Below are 19,297 nucleotides of genomic sequence, written 5' to 3'. Positions count from 1 at the left end.
TTTCTTAGAAGATTATTGTGAGATCTGATAGATTCAGAGATACCAGATTCACATGTGTGTAGTAATATCCAGGGGCATATATAAGTGGTATTTTGCTTTTTTCCCACATTGTTTATTTCGGTATATGTTCTGTAGCTAATATGGGAAACTGTTTTCTCTCCTGTAGCCTTTAGTGCCCCTTCTGATTTCCTCCTTCTCCTTTCACTAGTTGAGATTTGGCTTATCCCACCTTTCTCACTCGCTCATTACTTTTTACATTAAGGATTTCTCTCTCTCTTTCTCTCTCTCTCTCTCTCGCTTTTTTTTTTTTTTTTTTTTTGGCCCCTCCCTCTCCTCTATGACTTTCAGCCATGGCTTCTTCCATATTGCTGCCATTCCAACCTGTCCTTGAATCCCAGTTCTTAAATCCTGTCTATGCAACTTGCCTCTGAATTTGTTTTTGATATTTCAAATGGGGAAAAGTTATACCTACACCGTGTGGTGGTGTATTAGTTTCCTAGGACTGCCATATGAATTACCATACACTGAGTGGCTTAAAACAACAGGAATTTATTATCTCCTAGTTCTGGAGGCTAGGAGTCTGAAATCCGTTGTTGTCAGGACTGCGCTCCCTCTGGAGTCTCTCGAGGAGGATCCTTCCTTGCTATTTCCAGCTTCAGGTGCCTGTTGGCATTTCTTGCCTTCCTGGGCTTGTGGTCACATCACTCCAGTCTCTGCCTCCATCTTTTCCTTGCTCTCTTCAGTGCCTCCTCTCTCTCTTTCTCTCTCTCTCTCTCTCGCTTTTTTTTTTTTTTTTTTTTGGCCCCTCCCTCTCCTCTATGACTTTCAGCCATGGCTTCTTCCATATTGCTGCCATTCCAACCTGTCCTTGAATCCCAGTTCTTAAATCCTGTCTATGCAACTTGCCTCTGAATTTGTTTTTGATATTTCAAATGGGGAAAAGTTATACCTACACCGTGTGGTGGTGTATTAGTTTCCTAGGACTGCCATATGAATTACCATACACTGAGTGGCTTAAAACAACAGGAATTTATTATCTCCTAGTTCTGGAGGCTAGGAGTCTGAAATCCGTTGTTGTCAGGACTGCGCTCCCTCTGGAGTCTCTCGAGGAGGATCCTTCCTTGCTATTTCCAGCTTCAGGTGCCTGTTGGCATTTCTTGCCTTCCTGGGCTTGTGGTCACATCACTCCAGTCTCTGCCTCCATCTTTTCCTTGCTCTCTTCAGTGCCTCTGTGTGTGTGTGTGTGTGTGTGTGTGTGTGTGTGTGTGTGTGTGTGTGTAAAATATCCCTTTCCTTTTTCTTATCTGAGCATTTGTCATTGGATTTAGAGCCCACCCAGGTAATCCAGGATGATCTCCTCATCTCAAGATCCTTAATTATATCTGCAAAGACTCCTTTTCCAAATAAGATAACATTTTCACGGCTTCTGGGAATTAGAATGCACATATTTTTGGGGGGACCCCATACAACCTGCTACATACACACACACGTGTGCACACACTCAGGGAAGGGCAGACGGGGAACGAAAGGGAAAGAATTTCACGGGGACCGTGTGTGCTGTGCACAGAGAAATGTACAGATAGAGGCAGAGACTGGAGTGATGTGACCATGAGCCCAGGAAGGCAAGAAATGCCAGCAGGCACCTGCCTGATACAGGGGCTCGATCTCATGACCCTGAGATCATGACCTGAGCTGAAACCAAGAGTCAGATACTTAACTGCCTGAGCCATCCAGGCGCCCTTCCCTTCTCTTTAGAAGCCTCTGCCCACCAGCATTCTCCATGCCGGCATGATTTTGGCAGTTAGTACAGACATATCTCATTTTATTATGCTTCACTTTATTGTGCTTTGTAGATAATGGGTTTTTATAAATTGAAGGTTTGTGGCAATCTTATATTAAGCAAGCCTGTTACTGCCATTTTCCCAACAATCTCTGCTTACTTCATGTCTCTGTCACATTTGATAACTGTAATATTTCAAACCTTTTCATTATTATGATATTTGTTATGGTCATCTGTGTTCTTTGATAATACTATTGTAATTGTTTTGGGTATCATGAACTTTGCCCGTATAAGACAGCAAGCACACTTAATTGATAAAAGCATGTGTTCTGACTGCTTCACTGATGGGCCATTCCCCATCAGTCTCCCTCTCCTTAATCCTCCCTGTATTCCCTGAAACACAACAGTATTGAAAATAGGCTAATTAATAATCCTACAGTGGCCTCTAAGTGTTCACCTCAAAGGAAGAGTCCCATGTCTCTCACTTGAAATTAAAAGCTAGAAATGAGGGGTGTCTGGGTGGCTTAGTGGGTTAAGCCTCTGCCTTCGGCTCAGGTCATGATCTCAGGGTCCTGGGACGGAGCCCCACATCAGGCTCTCTACTCTGCAGGGGGCCTGCTTCCCCCCCTCTCTCTGCCTGCTTCTCTGCCTATTTGTGATCACTCTTTCTCTCTGTCAGATAAATAAATAAGATCTTAAAAAAAAAAAAAAAAGCTAGAAATGATATGCTTAATGAGAAAGGAATGTCGAAAGCCAGTAGGCAGAAGGATGGACCCCTTGCACCAAATAGCTCAGATATGAGTGCAGAGGAATGATTCTTTTTCTTTTCTTTCCTTTCCTTTTCTCTCTTTTTAAAAGATTTTATTTATTTCTTTACTTATCACAGAGAGAGAGAGAGCACAAGCAGGCAGAGTGGCAGGCAGAGGCAGAGAGAGAAGCAGGCTCCTTGCTGAGCAAGGAACCGGATGTGGGACTCGATTCCAGGACCCTGGGATCATGACCTGAGCTGAAGGCAGAGGCTTAACCGACTGAGCCACCCAAGTGTTCTGTTCTTTTCTTTCTTTTCTTTTCTTTTCGTTTCTTTTCTTTTCTTTCCTTCTTTCCTTCCTTTCTTTCTTTAAAATTTTACTTATTTGAGAGGGACAGAGGGCATGAGCGGGGCAAAGGGAGAGGGACAAGCAGACTCCCCACTGAGCTGGGACCCTCCCCCGACACAGGACTCCACACAGGGCTTAATCCCAGGACCTTGAGATCATGACCTGAGCCAAAGGCAGATGCTTAACCAACTGAGCCACCCAGGCACTCCTAGAGAAATGGTTCTGGAAGGAAATGAAAAGTGTTACTCCAGTGAGCACATGAGTGTTAAAAAAATGTGAAACAATCTTGTTGCTGAAGTGGAAAAAGTTTTAGTGGTTTGGTTAGAAGATCCAACCAGCGACAACAGTCCCTGAAACCAGAGCCTAATTCAGAGCCAGACCCTGCCTCTCTTCAATTCCATGAAGGCGGAGAGAGGTGAGGAAGCTGCGAGAGAAAAGTCTGAAGCTGGCAGAGAGTGGTTCACGAGGTTTAAAGGAAGAAACCGACAGAGTAAGGTGGAAGCAGCAAGTGCTGACATAGAAACTGTTAACAGGTGATCCAGAAGGTCTAGTTACTTAATGAAGGTGGCTACACTAAACAACAGATTTCCAGTGTAGACAAAACAGTTTTCTATTGGAAGATGATGCCTTACGACTTTTATAGGTAGAGAAGGGGAGTTAGCGCCTGGTTTCAAAGCTTCAGAGAACAAGTGGACTTTCTTCTTAGGTGGGGGCTGATGGAGCTGGTGACTTCAAGTTGAAGCCATTGCTCATTTTCCATTCTCTAAGTCCTAGGATCCTGAAGAATTATGCTAAATCTACGCTGCCTGTGCTCTAGAAATGGGAAAACAAAGCCTTGATGAGAGCAAATTTTCTTACAACGTGGTTTACTGAATATTTTAAGCCTACTGTTGAGACCTCCTGCTTAGAAAAAAAGGTTTCTTATAAAATAATCCTGCTCGTTGACAATGTACCTTGTCACTCAAGAGCTCTGATGGGAGTATGCAATGAGATAAGTATTTTCTTGCCTGCTAACATAACATCAGTTCTGGAGCTCATGGGTCAAGGAATCATTTTGACTCTCAAGTTTTATTTAAGAAATAAATTTCATAAAGCTTTACCTGCCATACACAGTGATTCTTCTGATGGATCTGGGCAAGGTAAATTGAAAACCTTCTGGGAAGGATTCCCCTTTTTAGATCCCAATAAGAACATTTATGATGGGAAGGGGTTCAAATATCAGCATTACCAAGAGTTTGGAAAAAGTTGTTTTCCTCCCTGATGGAGGACTTTGAGGGATTCAAGACTTCGTGGAGGCAGTCACTGGAGATGTGGTGGAAAGAGCAAAAGAACTAGAATGAGAAGTGAAGCCTGAAGATGGGACTGAACTCCTGCAGCCTCATGAGGAAACTTGAACGGATGAAGAGTTGCTTCCTACGGATTAGCAAAGAAAGTGGTTTCTTGAGATGCTTCTACTCCTGGTAAAGATGCTGTGAAGTTTGTTGAAATGACAATAAGAGATTAGAATATGATATAAATTTAGTTGAGAAAGGAGTGGCAGGGTTGGAGAGGATTGACTCCAGTTTTGAAAGAAGTTCTAGTGTGGGTAAAATGCTATCAAACAGTGTTAGTGTGCTACTGAGAAATCACTGATGAAAGGAAGAATCATTTGATGTGGCAAACTTCATTATGATCTTATTTGAAGAAGTTACCACAGCCACACCAACCTTCAGCAATCACCACCCTGATTGATCAGCAGCCATCAACACTGAAGCAACTCTACATCAGCGAAAAGGGTATTACTTGCTGAAAGCTCAGGTGATGATTAAGATTTTTTTTTGGCAATAAAGTATTTTTAAATTAAGGTATGTGCATTGATTTTTAAGACATAATGCTATACTATAGTATAAACTTTTATATGCACTGGGAAATGAAAACATTTATTTGACTCAATTAATTGCAGTATTTGCTTTATTGTGGTGGTCTGCGGCAGAACTGCCATGTCTCTGAGGTATGCCTGCGCTCAGCTCAGAACATTCCCTCTCCGCTTCATCCCCCACTGATGCCCCACTGGTAGCCATCAGGCAGTCTGGGCTTGTCTTCCATCCTCCCTTGTCTGGCCATATCAGGTCCTCGTAGTTGTGACCTGCTCTCCCTTGCACTTCCCCAGACCACAGTCTTCCTAACCCTTACACTTCTGGGACTTTCTCACTTACTGTTAACATGACTTCTTTTTTTTTTTTTTTTTTAAGATTTTATTTATTTATTTGACAGACAGATCACAAGCAGGCAGAGAGGCAGGCAGAGGGAGAGGAAGGGAAGCAGGCTCCCTGCTGAGCAGAGAGCCTGATGCGGGGCTCGATCCCAGGACCCTGAGAGCACGACCCAGGCCGAAGGCAGAGGCTTTAGCCTACTGAGCCTCCCAGGCGTCCCTTCTTATCTTCACAATGACCTCGAGTCCCTCCCCTCTTTCCTCCTATTTTTTTTCTCACTGTCCATCCACTTAGCCCTTGACAAATTTTTTTTCATTGCTGCCAAACTCTACTCAAGTTGGATTGTTGACTCCTGGATGTGTTGTGTGCCCGTGCACCCCAGAGCCTCTGCTTATGTGGTCCCCTCAGTGGAACTGTTCCTTTCCATCCTTCCTCCTATTTCGTTCAGTACCTTAAAGTTAAATTTACTCTTTCTTCTCTCTGCTTGGGCCACAGTCATGCTCAGTTTTCTCCCGTCTAAAAAAACTTCCTTGACCTTGCTCTCACTTCTCTTTTCTTAAAATTGCTTTTACTTTGTCACTATCCTCTTTATTCTTTGCTACTTGCCTTTTGTTTCCATTGCTTTCCAGAAACTCTTCTTTTAAAGATTGACAGTGATCTCCTACCAGCATTTTAAAGAGGCTGCACTGTATGGTGGTAAGGAGCAAGACCACTGGAGCCAGCCTGCTGGGGTTTGAATTCTGGCTCCACCACCAGCTAATAACTGTGCGACCTCGAGCAAGTTATATAATTCCATTGTTCAATTTCTTGATCTGCAAAATGGGAATAATATTGGTACCTACCATTATAGGGTTGCTTGTAAGGATTAATTAGCTTAGTATATGTAAAGCTGTCCTAAGGATGCTTGACAAAGGGTATGTACCAACCATTAGTGTTTTATTTTTTCTAACTGTTATTTTTTAGTCTTTCTTTTTAGCCTCTGTGGTATTTGATATGGTTGACCATTTCCTCTTCACTGTGTTCAAGCTCAGACTAATTCATCTGGGGCCTTTTATCTTTGTGACCCTCTTTGTGGTCTCTTTCCATGTGTCTGAACTGTGCTTTCTTATCCCTTTTCTGGATAATTTTTCCTTATGGTGATTGACCACCATAGTTCCTACCCTTATAGGAATGTCACCCCAAATTGTATTTTTTGCCCTTTCTTAGCTCCAGTCCTGCACTTACAATGTACCTAACCAACATAATCTCCCTCTTAAAATCAGCTCCTGGCTGGATTACTTTTTGTTAACAGACCTGTGGCAGTGTATCATAGTATGGGACCAGGGGAATGCTGTGTCTGAAACCTCTGAAGCTCAGGAAATCTTTCCAGATCAGTGCAGACTGGCACATTCTCCTTGTCCGGAATACTGTTTTCAGTGAACAGAGCTGGATGTGGAAAGGGTTGGGGAGACACATTACTAGCAAGTGCATTCCTTAGTTTCCTTAAGCCGAGAATTACATCTCTTGCTTCACAAACGAAGGGTAGGATGCCTAGCTGTTGTAAACTTGATTTTTGAGTGTTTTGTTTTTTTTTTTAAGTTGTAGGTATTCCGCTCCCCCTGCCCCCACTGCCCCGCAAAGCAGACCTAGGTAAATAAGTTAAATGTATGTCTCACAAAGCAGAGGCAAATGCAAATTAACTAGAGTAGAGAACAGGACATGATTTTAATTAAGCAGTGGTAGTTTTTTTTTAGTGTATTTCTGAGTTCTCTAAATACCAAAGGGCAAAGCTGATAAAGATTTCCCTGTTTTCTGAAATGCAATTTCTCTTACTTGGAATAGAAATTTTTGACAAAGATTTCCTCTAACTTGCTGGTTTACCAAGAAGATGTACTTAATAGTAATTAGTGGTCATATAGTTATTTGAGTGTGGATTAGCAGCTTAAGATGTCTGGAAATCAGACAGTTGGAACCACTCTCATTCTCGGTTAGTGCGCCTTGCAGTACTTTGACACACCGCACTCTTCCTGTTGACAACGACTGTTTAAACAAAACACCTTCATTCCCTAATGGGTTTTGCTCTTTAGGGATTAAACCCACGAGGACTATTAACCTAAGGACTGTAACTCAATTAGCTGTAAATGATTTAAGATAAACTAATAGATTCTCCATTTGGAGAGCTTGGTGTCTGCCTTCCTTAATTTTTTCTCCATCCGTCTAATGAAGAGTAAATGTATTCTTTTGTCACAGTTGTCATCACTCTTTTTTTGTTTCGTGTTTTTTTTTTTTCCCCTGTATAAGTTTGTTACCTGATGTTTTGGAAGGTTTTAGGATAATTTACCTTGAGGATCCTTCTTTTCTATACCAGATCTTTGCTGCTCAAGTCTGACTTGGCTTCCCGATGTCAGACAATATTCTTTATGTGAATAGGTGTGTTAAAGATTCAGTTTCCAGGGCACACGGAAGTGCACTGATGGTCTCACCTGTCGCATCCTGGCTTGGGCCAGTATTGTTTGGAGCCACTCAGTTTCACTGCCCCATGACAGGTCCTCTCTATGGTTTGGTGCAGAACAGATGTTACAAGATATTACATCACTGATAACAAATTTCATGTGTAACTTTAGGATTCAGTGATCCAAGGTGTTGTAAGTTTGAATTAGTTTTCTATTTGGTGGTTTTCCTCTGCATCATTTCGGTTGAATTTTAGGTCTCGGCTTTTGCTAGTGTTAGTTGACTTTTATTGAATGTTTTTCTGCATTTTTGGTTAGCTCTTCTTTTTGTTTTCATTTTTCACTTTATCTCTTCTTTCTTTTAGAGTCTACTCAAGAGTAAAACTTCAATAAAAACTTGTATTTGTAACCTGAGGGGTGTAATAAATTCAAGTCTAAACAAGTTATATCTAATTATAGGACTGCTTTCTAGAGAGGATGTAGACACGCTCTTAAAAATGATTGAGGTAAACTTATGTGAAGTTGGATTTCTGTTGTTTTCTCTGTTATGGATTAAAGGTAAAAGGAGAAGTATTATTGTACTCTGCCTCTCTAGTTTATTTATTGTCTTTTGTACTTTGAGCATGTTAAAATTTACATAAAAAATGGGAAAGGAGGGACATCTGGATGGCTCAGTCATTATTAACCATCTGCCTTCAGCTCAGGTCATGATCCCAGGCTCTTGGGATCAAGCCCCCCATCAGGCTCTTTCCTCAGCAGGAAGCCTGCTTCTCTCTCTCTCTCCCCCTGCTTCTCTCCTGGTGTCTCTCTCTGTCAAATAAATAAATAAAATCTTTAAAAAAAAAAATGGGAAAGGAGGGGGGTGCCTGAGAGGCTCAGTCAGTTAAGGGGTTATGCCTTCAGCTTCTGCCTTCAGCTCAGGTTATGATCTTGGGGTCCTAGGGATGGAGCCCCTCATCAGGCTTCCTGCCCAGCAAGGAGTCTCCTCCTCCCTCTCCCTCTGCCCCTCTCCCAACTCACGCACATGTGTGCTTTCTCTCTCAAATAAGGAAATAAAATCTTTAAAGGTGGTAGTAAACATCACATTTTGCTCATCTCTCTGTAGCAACTCAGGGAAGTAGAGCAGGGCCCAGAAAATGAGTTGCATTTCATTTTTTATTTTGGCATTCATTTTTTGAGAGCTTCATTACAGTGTTCAGGGCTGACTTATTTTAAAATTGGAAGAGTCATTAACTGAGACTTGCAGTTTTTTGGTTTTGCCATGAAAATGATCCTCTTCCTCTTGAATGAATGGAGTGTATGATTTTTTTGGCTGCATGCTTGGAGAATGGAGAGTAGAAAGGGCTTTAGAGAACATCTAAGGCAATACACCGACTGTTTTAGGTGAGGAAACTGAGATTCAATGAGTTGTCTAGAGTTGTGCATTGTGCTTGCAGAATCAGGACCGAGAAAGAAAGGATCTTTTGATTACCCCTGTGCTTCTCTGAGGAGTCCTGGCATCTCAGAAGGCAGAGATTTTTGTCATCTTTGTCAGTTGACCAGTTTCTCCCAAAGCAAGAAATTAGGGGCCTAGTTTGAAGCACTTAACACAAAGAATTAAATGTACCAACTTGAAAATGTACATTGATTTTGATTTTGTCTGCTTTTACCATCCTGGTAGATAAATTTGTGATTGAAAGGGAGTATAAAAGTTCTTCAGTAATTAACTCAGTGGAGAGAAATTACCAAAATAGGTATTGATTCTAGGTCATTCTGCCCCCTAACTCTCCTTCCCCAAACACAGTGAGAATTTAAGAGAATTTAGGAGATCCATTACAAGAGTCATATTCATACTAGCTGTTATGGTGATTTATGATATATTTACTATTAGGTAAGGAATACCTGCTCTTTTTTTTTTTTTTTAAAGATATTATTTATTTATTTGACAGACAGAGATCACAAGTAGGCAGAGAGGCAGGCAGAGAGGCAGGAACAGAGAGGAAGGAAAGCAGGCTCCCTGCTGAGCAGAGAGCCCGAAGACTTGGGGCTCGATCCCAGGATTCTGGGATCATGACCCGAGCTGAAGGCAGAGGCTTTAACCCACTGAGCCACCCAGGTGCCCCAGGAATACTTGCTCTTGTGGAGTTTTGGGTTTGAGGAAGTTAATGTAGAATTAGAGAAAGTATACTATGATTGTATGTTTGTAATAAAATGCCTTTTTGAAATGTATATTTTATGGTAGAAAATCATTTATGGATAAAGGAATTCATTATGATATTCATTTAGTCTCATTCTATTTAATGGGATATCACTACTTGAATTTTTCATTTTTATTGTTTTAAAAACTGTTTTTTTTTTTTTTTTAAGATTTTATTTATTTATTTGACAGACAGAGATCACAAGCAGGCAGAGAGAGAGGAGGAAGCAGGCTCCCCGCCGAGCAGAGAGCCCGATGCAGGGCTCGATCCCAGAACCCTGAGATCATGACCCGAGCCGAAGGCAGCGGCTTAACCCACTGAGCCACCCAGGCGCCCCTTAAAAACTGTTTTTATAAGTTTGTTTCTTTTCTTTTCTTTCTTTCTTTTTTTTTTTTTTTTAGGAAATCTCTAATACCCAATGTGGGGTTCAAACTTACAACCCCAAGATCAAGAATTGCATGCTCTTCTGATTGGGCTCACCAGGCACCCCTGTTTTTATAAGTTTTTGATAATAGGAAATAGTCATTTTGTATTTCTTTGTTCCCTTTGGACATGCTAACTGAGTCAGTTTGGGTTTACTGGGCTGTTCCCCAGTCCAAATATTATTTTATTAAATTAGAAAAAAAAAAAAGCTTATTGAGTCATGATGTTTCCTCTCTTTCCTTTTTATAGCCAACACATATCTCTTTATGGTACAAGCTCGAGGAATAATGTTGAGAGAAAATGTGAAAACAATAGGACATATGATCAGGCTGTACACAAATAAAAACACTACCCTCAATGGTACAGGTAAGATTCCTTGCTTCTTCATCATGCTTTGTTTCTGCTTCTTACCTTTGTAGTTGCAAGAAGTAAACCAGATCCCTCAAGCTCTGAGACTCCTGTTAAAGATGAAGGTATCTCCTACCACGTGTACTGGGAGATTCATTCGCTGCGTGGGCCAGACTGTCCATGTTTTAGGATCTATAAAGGTGTTCTCACAGAGGCGATGGGGGTTTTGTACAAAGATACGGGACTTAATTCTTTTTTATTAAACTTAATTCTTGCAAACATAAAGTACAAAAAGCAGCGTGTGCTTTTTCAGTTCACCTATCGTAGTTAAAATCAACCACAGAAAGAATAATTTATCCGTATTAGTCATTCCGCCATCTCTCTTTATGCCTATTCTAACTCCTAAAATGTTTTTCTAACTCTGTTTAGTAAATACTTATGTTTTTAATTATAGAAGATTCTTAATAATTTTATGGCCTTTTTAGGGGGCTTAAGGAGAAATTATATAAAAGCGGAAATCCGTAGCTGCTGTTTTCCTTTAAAAATATTATCTGGAAGTAGAATGTCCGTCAGAATCACATGAGGTTAAAACCAAGTAATGGGCCAATATTAGTGATTGAATGAAGGCAGAACTGAGGCAAATACATTGAACTATCATGGAAGAATGCTCAGCCTTCCACGGGGCAGTGTTTCTGCAGTGACTTCTGAAGTGTTATTGGACGTTACTTAAAGGTTTCAGTAACTGGTTATCACTTGTTGCATCCTTTATATTCTCATTTTAAACAGTTAAAATTTAAGATTTCATTCCTGTCAACAGTTCTCCATTGTGCCACCGTAAATGACAGATACGCACACACACATGCACACACTATCTGCCAGCCACAGATGTTCTTTCTTAAAATGTATGTTACGGTGGGTAATAGTTTTACCCTTCTAAAAATTCAAGACTGTATCAGATTGATTCTTAATTTCACACGTGCTTTTGCAAAATTCAGTCTAGTCATTTGTCTGATTTGTTTTATAATGCCGCAAGTCAAAACACTCTTGTTTCTCCCTTTTAAGTCGAAGGACGTTTCTTTTAGAAAGACCATCATTGTACCTGATATTTTAATAGTATCGTAAAAATCTCATTAACTGGTCTTCTGCTTTAATTGGTCTTCTGAATAGTAGGTCAATGTTAGGAGCATTTTAAACATTATAAAAGATTCTTTAGGACTTGTCCTGGTTGAATAAGCTGATTGTCAAGTGTTCATTAAAACTTTACTCAACTGGACAGAAGTACTCAACATCCTCAGACTACTGTGTTTGTATAAGGGAGTGCTGGACATCGGTGCATAATCGAGTTCCTTTCCTGAGGCATGAATAAGTTTCATGTGGGAACTCAGTTGAGCTTGATTAGGAGAATTGATTACTGGGTTAAGACAAACTCTTCCCCCCCCAACCCCCCACCCCACAAGTGGAAGACAAGAAGAAGGGAAATCCTCTTTTCCCCTTAACTCAGTTTCAATACTGACCAAACAACCTCTGCCTACTTGGATTAGATTTGGCTTACTTTGATGAACCTTTGAAAATTTTTCTCATGGTTCATTTACTGGTGGTAAACTGTTCTGTCATTGTATCAGCTAGGAATTAGGTTTGGCTGTAAGAGGGACCTGGCTGTAGTGGCTTAAGCCCATGGGACTCCACGTTCTTATGTAAAAGAGACCTGGAAGTTGGATGTCTGGGGCTGTGGTGGAGAAAGTCTCCACACACCTTCCATCTTCTGCTCTGTCATGGAGTTTTATAGTCTTCGAAGGTTGTTGTGGTGCTCCAGTCTTTCTGTTTGTACTTGGGTTAGTAGGAAGAAGGAAAGGAAGAAGGAAGAAGAACAGAGGGACCCTTTTAAGGAGACTTTCCAGAAGTTTCACATGATATTTCTGCTTCTATCGCATTGGCCAGAACTTTGTTGTAGGGACTGTAAATTACGAGCTGGGCACACTGGTGCTTTGAATGAAATTGGGGTTCTGCTACTTAATGAGAAAGGGAAAATAGAGTTTGAGGAGGCAACCATGAGACTCTGCTGTGTTCATGTATATTGAACAGTTCATGTTGTCAGTATTCTAACCTCGATACTTGGAGACACAGCACTAAGAAGAACATCCTCCCTTTGTATGAGGATCTCTTTTGAGAGAGATGGAAGCATACATAGTTACTTATAATGAAGTTGTTTATTTCTGCACAAACTTATATAGTTTTAATCTGCTGGTAAGGAGATAATGGCCAGTAAGGTGTATTGAGAGCTAATTGAAGTTTGGGGGAGAATTGATTAACATGTGCTAGCGCTTTTAAAATTTAACACTTGATGGCAAATAGGTTGCGATATTTCTAAGAACATTTGATTTCAAAAAGGGGTTTTTAACCTTGTACTTGACTTTCTGAAACACCAAATGTAAAGAAGTACTACATATGATATTTTTGCAAAGACATCACATACTCTCATCATCAAATGATGCTTTGCCTTGTAGCTATGGAGTTAGTCAAATTAAGGAAACAAGATGTAATCAGTGAATAATTACTGAAGCAGATGATAAGGGTCATGCAATGTTAGAACTGGTAGATTTGTTAGAAATAGCCGAGCGCACCTCCTGTTTGATGGCTGTGTGGTCCGAACCCTCAGACACTGCCAGGCTAACAGAGCAAGCCAGGGGTAAACAGACTAGAATTCTGAGTTTCTGTCCCCACTTTAAGCTGCCCTTTGCAGGAAGTACAAAGTCCTTGCGAATTCAGTTTGGTGCTCTTCTCCTTTTCCTATAAGTGGTAAGTTCCAGTGAGAGCTGAGGAGGGGACCTGTCCAGCAGTTTTCATTCTGTTTCTCTCTTCTCTTTAGGTGTGGCTCTAGAAAAGAGAAAGAAGGCTTGGGCCCAGAACTCATTGTGTTTTCACCCATCCATTCATTAGATGAAATAATGTCTACATTTTAAAGCAGTTGTGGTAGATCCGCCTCAGATGCATCTATCATGCGTAATGCTCCTCATTTTGAAAGCAGTGGTTATACTTGATGGACCCAAGCACTTTTGTGGGAATAATGATTTTGTGGGTTTATTACAGTATAGTCTCCAAAAGCTTAAATTATTGTTGGCTGAATGATCAGTTGTGAAGAGTTCACTTACAGTAAGTTTTTACCTTGTTGTAGATACTTTGATACTGGAAATCAAAGGCAGTTTGATTTAAAAAAAAAAAAGTATTCAGACTAGTGGCGGGGGGTGTGTGGGTAGACTTATACATAATACATTGGGATAACATAAGCACCACTGGACACAGTACCCAAGGAGTGCGGAGACTTTTCTGTAAGTCTGGCAGTGAGTTGATCCTTATGATCATTTGTAATGATTTAGCCAAGAATAACACATTTAGCTCCAAAACTTTGTGTTTAAAGGAAGTGAATATACTGCTATTCCATGTGTCTTTGAGTTTTTTATTTTTAATCTAGTCCTTTAAAAACTGATCAAAGTGATACATGGGTTTTTTGTGAAAGACTCAGTCATTCTAACACTAAAATAAAAAGTGAAACAGTCCTCTAGGCCTTCTGCTGCCACCAGACTCCCCAGGGGGAACTTCCGTTAACAGTTTGTTTTGCAGAAATGTCTAGAGAGCTTACGATTTCTGTGAGTTGGATGCAGATTTATAGAATCATAGCATGTAGCTAAGAGAAGGGGCCCAAACATTAATCACGAGACAGAATAAGTTGTGCAAAAGAAGAAAATACTCTCATCTAAAGTTAACTACATAACATTAAGAAATACTTAAGAATTTTGAGAATGTTAATATTTATCCTCAGGATTATAAGAAAATCAATCTTTGGAACACATAAAGGCCAGGGACAACCTTAATTATCTTCTGTTTTTAGCTCCCACAAATGCATAGACTATAGTGGCTACCTAGTATAGTAGGAGTCCCCATAAATACAGAAAAATTTTTTGAATATAACTTGAAATTTGATCTGTATCTAGATATATATTTTTAAAAGCATCTTAAAGAATCAGAACTTCAATGGACTTAAATGGACTTAAACTTATTTTATGTTTAGTATCTTTAAACGTTTCAGATGTATATGGGGACACATGGAGTATGGATTACTAGAGGGGTCTCTGCTCTCGGTGTGTCCCTGGGCTTACAAAACAATTGCTGTGCACTGAACGCCCCTCCCTTTTGGCTTGGAGCATTTTCCTGTGAAGTGCTCTCCAGGGCTGCTCTGGAGAGAGCTCCTGGGGGGATTCTGTCACTGGGGCTTTCCCACTTTCCCGCTTCCTGGAATCGGCCTTAGCGGTTGTACATCGTTCAGCCCTACTTATCATCTTGGGGTTTCCTGTCAATAAGTACACTTATCTTAAAACCTCCCCCATGCCCTGCCAAATCACAACTGGGATTTCCATGTGGTGCTTTGGAATTGGACCTTCTCCTCCAGCTTCTGTCCCCTCGTTCGTACCGGAAGCCCTTACCCTCCACTTAGGAGGCTCTACAGGGTTCCTTCCAGCAGGCATGCCTGTGCTTGGAAGTGCCATCCTGGAGCCCAGGCTGCACCCCTGTCAAGTCCATTTTGATGATGGGTGGATAACTGTAGTAGGCAAAAGGTATGCAGGGTGGTGTTTAGTGTTCTTTGACTCTTCTCATATACTTCATATTCAATTGCCAGGATTCTACCATTTTTCCCTAGGGAGAGGGTTTAGCTTTTATAGGTTAGTAGGTGTGTGCTTTTTACCTTTCGCCTTTTGCTTGCTGGTCACTGGCAGACAGGCCTCTCTTTCAAGTTGTATGCCTGTTCTCCTCTTTCTTACCTCTCTGCCTGCAGACCAGTTCAGATAGGAATAACTCTGTCATCAGAGCAGATTCCTGGAGATTGAGAGGACCTCTTTGCATTTTCCTCAAGTGTCTGCTAGAGCTTCATTTCCTGTGGGTACATAATTTATGATCCAGGAGACAGACACTCATTGAATCAGCTGTTTCCATGTGTTGTCTCTTACCACCCGTTGGTCTTGTCCTCTTAGACTGGCTTCCTCTGACATAGAGGAAACTGTCAGTTCATGGTTCTCAGACTTGCCTCTCAGAACCTTGTTCTAGAAAGGGCCAAAACACGATCTCTTTGGCTCCAAGTTCAAAATTTCTAAGATTCTGTATATCCTGGGTTAAGTCCTATGCACTGCTCTGAACCAGTCACTCACAGCTCCAGCTGTGGGATTATTGTAAGCAGTTTGTGCATTTCTCTTATTGAAATCTGGAAATGGCTACATGCGGTAGGTAGAGAAGAGAAACTACATTGTCTGGCCCTGTACCACAAAGCTCGTGCATGTCGGAGCAAGGATTTGAACTCCACATTTGACTGTGGCGCTCTAACCAGTGCCCTCCATGCTGTCAAACTTATAGTAGCGAGCGATAATGGACCTAATGTAATGCACAGCCCAGGGCTCCCTAGGGACGGCAGCCGACGAGTTGGGAACTTAAAGATTTAAAATGGACTGCATTACGGAAGTAAGTTGAGTGGGTCAGTCTCAGTTTCTTAAGTGTGGGGTGGTGAGAAAACATGACTCTCACCCCTCAGCCTGGTGCTTACTAGAAGCATTGTGCTGTGGCTCTGTGGTCTCCAGGATATACCCTTGGCCATCGATGCTAGAGGGGATCCCCTGGTGTACTTTTCCAGTCTCTTTTGATCTTGCTCAGCTGGGGGAGGGATGGGAGCAGGTGTGCTCGTATGGCCACAGATGAGCCTGCTCTGTATGTGTGTACAGATGAGGCCAGGCTGCTCTCTAACCTTGTCCCCGAGCTCCCCTGGGAAATCACACTGAGAGGTCCTTTCTAGTAGCAGTGAGGGGTGAATGGGAGAGTAGCCATGGCAGCCGTGCTTGCTTTTCCTTTGTTCTTTATAGATAACTGCTTTTAAGTACTTCTGTAGGTTGCATGTTGCAAGTCTTCTAGCAGTGATAGTGACTTATTTCATGCTAGGAGCAAAGAAAACGGCAGTTTTTCGGTTGTAACTTTTTTCCTCTCTCTCCAAGATTATCCTGAAGGCAATAATTCAAGTGATTATCTTGTTCAAACAACAACATATCTTCCGGAAAACTTCACATATTCACCATATCTACCCTGCCCAGAAAAACTGCCTTATATGCGTAAGTGTCATCTCATTTTGATTTAACTGTTTGCTTGTGTTATAATAAAATAATCAAAACCACGTAGTTTGAGCACTCCACGCTCAGATCATCACTGTGGGTGCTAATGTTCATGTTACATAGCATATTACATGATTTTTTTTTTTTTTGATGAAGTTTTTTTTTGGAAGGGGAGGGGGATTGAAAAACTGTAGAAAAAGCTCATCCTTTACCCACAAGTAACCTCTATCATGAGTTTGATTTGTATTCTTACAGGTTATTTAAAAAATTTTTTTTACATAAATAGGTGGTTAGATAGAAAGTTGTAATGTTGCAAAGGTTTTAAAAATTTGTATAAGTGGTCTTAAAGTTATGTAAAGTCTGTAATTTGCTTGCTTTTTAAAGAACTGTCCATGTTAATACATATAGATCTATTTTTTTCCGTAGCTACTGTATAGTACATCTTTGAATAAATATACCACATTTCAGTTACCTTTTTCTCTGTTGATGGAAATTTATGTTATTTCCGCTCTTTTGCTATCACAAAGTAGTAGCATAGGGAGCAGCGTAGTACAGAGTTCTCTGCACATGGTGTGCATGTGTTTGGGGGTTCAGACCTAGAACTGCAGTTGCTCTATAGGCTGGCTTGAATTTGAACTAAAGCAGCTGGACCGGTTTATATCCCCAGCAGCAGAGCACGAGTGTACCATGTTAATATGGATGGACTTTAAAATTTTTGCTAATCTGAGGAAAATATTTTTTCTCATATGGTAGATAAGAACTGGTATCTCACTGTTTGAATTTTCACTTTTCTTATTATTAGTAGGTTCAAGTAACATTTTTAAAAAAGATTTATTTGTTTATTTGAGAGAGAGAGAGAGAGTGAGTAAGTAGAGCACAAGCAGGGGGAGGGGCAAAGGCAGAGGGAAAGAAAATCTCCAGCAGATTCCCCACTGAGCACGGAGCTGAGGTGCACAGGGGTTCAGTGTCATGACCCTGAGATCATAACCTGAGCTGAAATCAAGAGTCAGACACTTAACAGAGTGAGCCACCCAGGCGCCCCTCAGTAATTTTAGATGTGTTTATGAGTGGTTTTACATTTTCTCTCCTGTGAGTAAGTCGTGTGCTTTATCAATTCCATATTGATTAATTAGGTTTTCATATTAATTGATGTAAGTTCTTTACGTGTGACCTATTATCTGCTGTATGTGATGTAACAGCTTTTCAAAGTCCCTGGCTTGTCTTTCCATTTTGTTTATGGGAACTTTTATAGAAGTTATATTTATAATGTTTCTAAGTGTATCAGTGATTTTTTTAAAGTTGTTGCTTTTTGGTCTTAAGAAAGCTTTCCTTATTACTTGAAGGCCATACAAATACTCTTATTTCCTTCTAACAGTTTTACCATTTTATTTAGCTTTCTTTCTTTTAAAGGTTTTTTTATTTATTTGAGAGAGAAAGAGCTAGAGAGAGAGAGCACAAGTGGGGGACACAGGGAAAGGGAAAAGCAGACTCCATGCTGAGCAGGGAGCCCGATGCATGACTCAATCCTAGGACCCTGGGATCATGACCTGGACAGAAGGCAGCTGCTTAACTGACTGAGCCACCGAGGTGCCCCCAATTTTAAGCATACTCTTTATATATAAGCCTGTAGTTGATTTTTATATAACTAAAACTTAAATGAACATCTTTGTGAATTGCTTGTTTACCCTTGGGTTCTAAAATGGTATCTGAATGTGTTTTTTATGTCTTTATGTGAGTATTTTTTTTTTTTTAAGATTTTATTTATTTACTTGACAGAGATCACAAGTAGGCAGAGAGGCAGGCAGAAAGAGAGTGGGGGGTGGGTCGCAGGCGCCCTGCCGTGCAGAGAGCCCAATGCGGGGTTTGATCCCAGGACCCCAGGACCATGACCTGAGCCAAAGGCAGAGGCTTTAACCCACTGAACCACCCAGGCGCCCCCTCATGATTATTCTTTCTTGAGGAAATTAACCTTTGCCTGTCATAGTTGTAGGATTTTTTTCAGTTTATTGTTGGTAAATTGTTGATATTATATATCTGTAATAAAAAAGAGTCACCTTTCAATATCATCTAAGGCCATGGTTCTCAAATTTTGGGGTACATCAGAATCAGCTGGATAGTCTTTTAAAATATAGATTGTTGTGTTCCACTGTCAGAGTTTCAGACTTTGTAGATCTCAAGGAGGGTCTGAGAATTTTCATTTCTAACAAGTTCCTAGATGCTAGTCATCCTTGGGCCATACTTTGAGACCCACTAATCTAGACTAGATCCTGGCTCTACTGAGCCTGGGGAACTTTTATCATTCTTGGTCCCACCCCATAAGTGATTTTATTAACCTGACAGGGGGCATGGGTATTTAAAAAAAAAAAATTCTCAGTGGGTTCTAATCTTGCTCTCTCTTTGCTGTCTTATAGTAGAAGAGGAAGCTGTGATTTTTGTGGCTGTGTATTTGTCATTTGTTATTGTAGCCTTGGTTTTCTAAAAATGAATGTTTTTGTCTGTGCAGTGCTGAAACCACTAAGTAATGTTCTGTTGAAATATTGATTACAATAATTTCATTTTCATAATTTGCATATTCAAGGATTTATAGTTTTAGGAAATCTTTCTGTTCTTGGTGTAGTTGCCATTTTCTTAATTACTGCTTTATGGGTACTAATTAAACTCTGTTTAAAAGCATCTGCCTGCCAGGCCTTCCTACTAGCCCTGTCCTC

General features: G+C 40.7%; 1 protein-coding gene across 2 annotated transcripts in view; it reads left to right on the top strand.

Moving 5' to 3' along the window:
• LOC111142529 (beta-1,4-galactosyltransferase 6) overlaps positions 1–19,297 on the top strand; it is a 66,281-nt gene that overhangs the window by 13,862 nt on the left and 33,122 nt on the right. The window contains exons 2-3 of one of the 2 annotated variants that reach the window (XM_022495775.1): positions 10,348–10,464; positions 16,476–16,589. In XM_022495775.1, the coding sequence (XP_022351483.1) occupies positions 10,348–10,464; positions 16,476–16,589 (231 nt within the window). The remainder of the gene's footprint in view (positions 1–10,347; positions 10,465–16,475; positions 16,590–19,297) is intronic. The other variant, XM_022495777.1, reaches the window with a different exon arrangement.

The sequence above is a fragment of the Enhydra lutris genome, unplaced genomic scaffold (assembly GCF_002288905.1).
Source record: "Enhydra lutris kenyoni isolate GAN:26980312 unplaced genomic scaffold, ASM228890v2 scaffoldscaffold8, whole genome shotgun sequence".
Taxonomy (NCBI): domain Eukaryota; kingdom Metazoa; phylum Chordata; class Mammalia; order Carnivora; family Mustelidae; genus Enhydra; species Enhydra lutris.
Note: the sequence above shows the minus strand (reverse complement) of the source record. Positions and strands in the feature narration are given on the sequence as shown.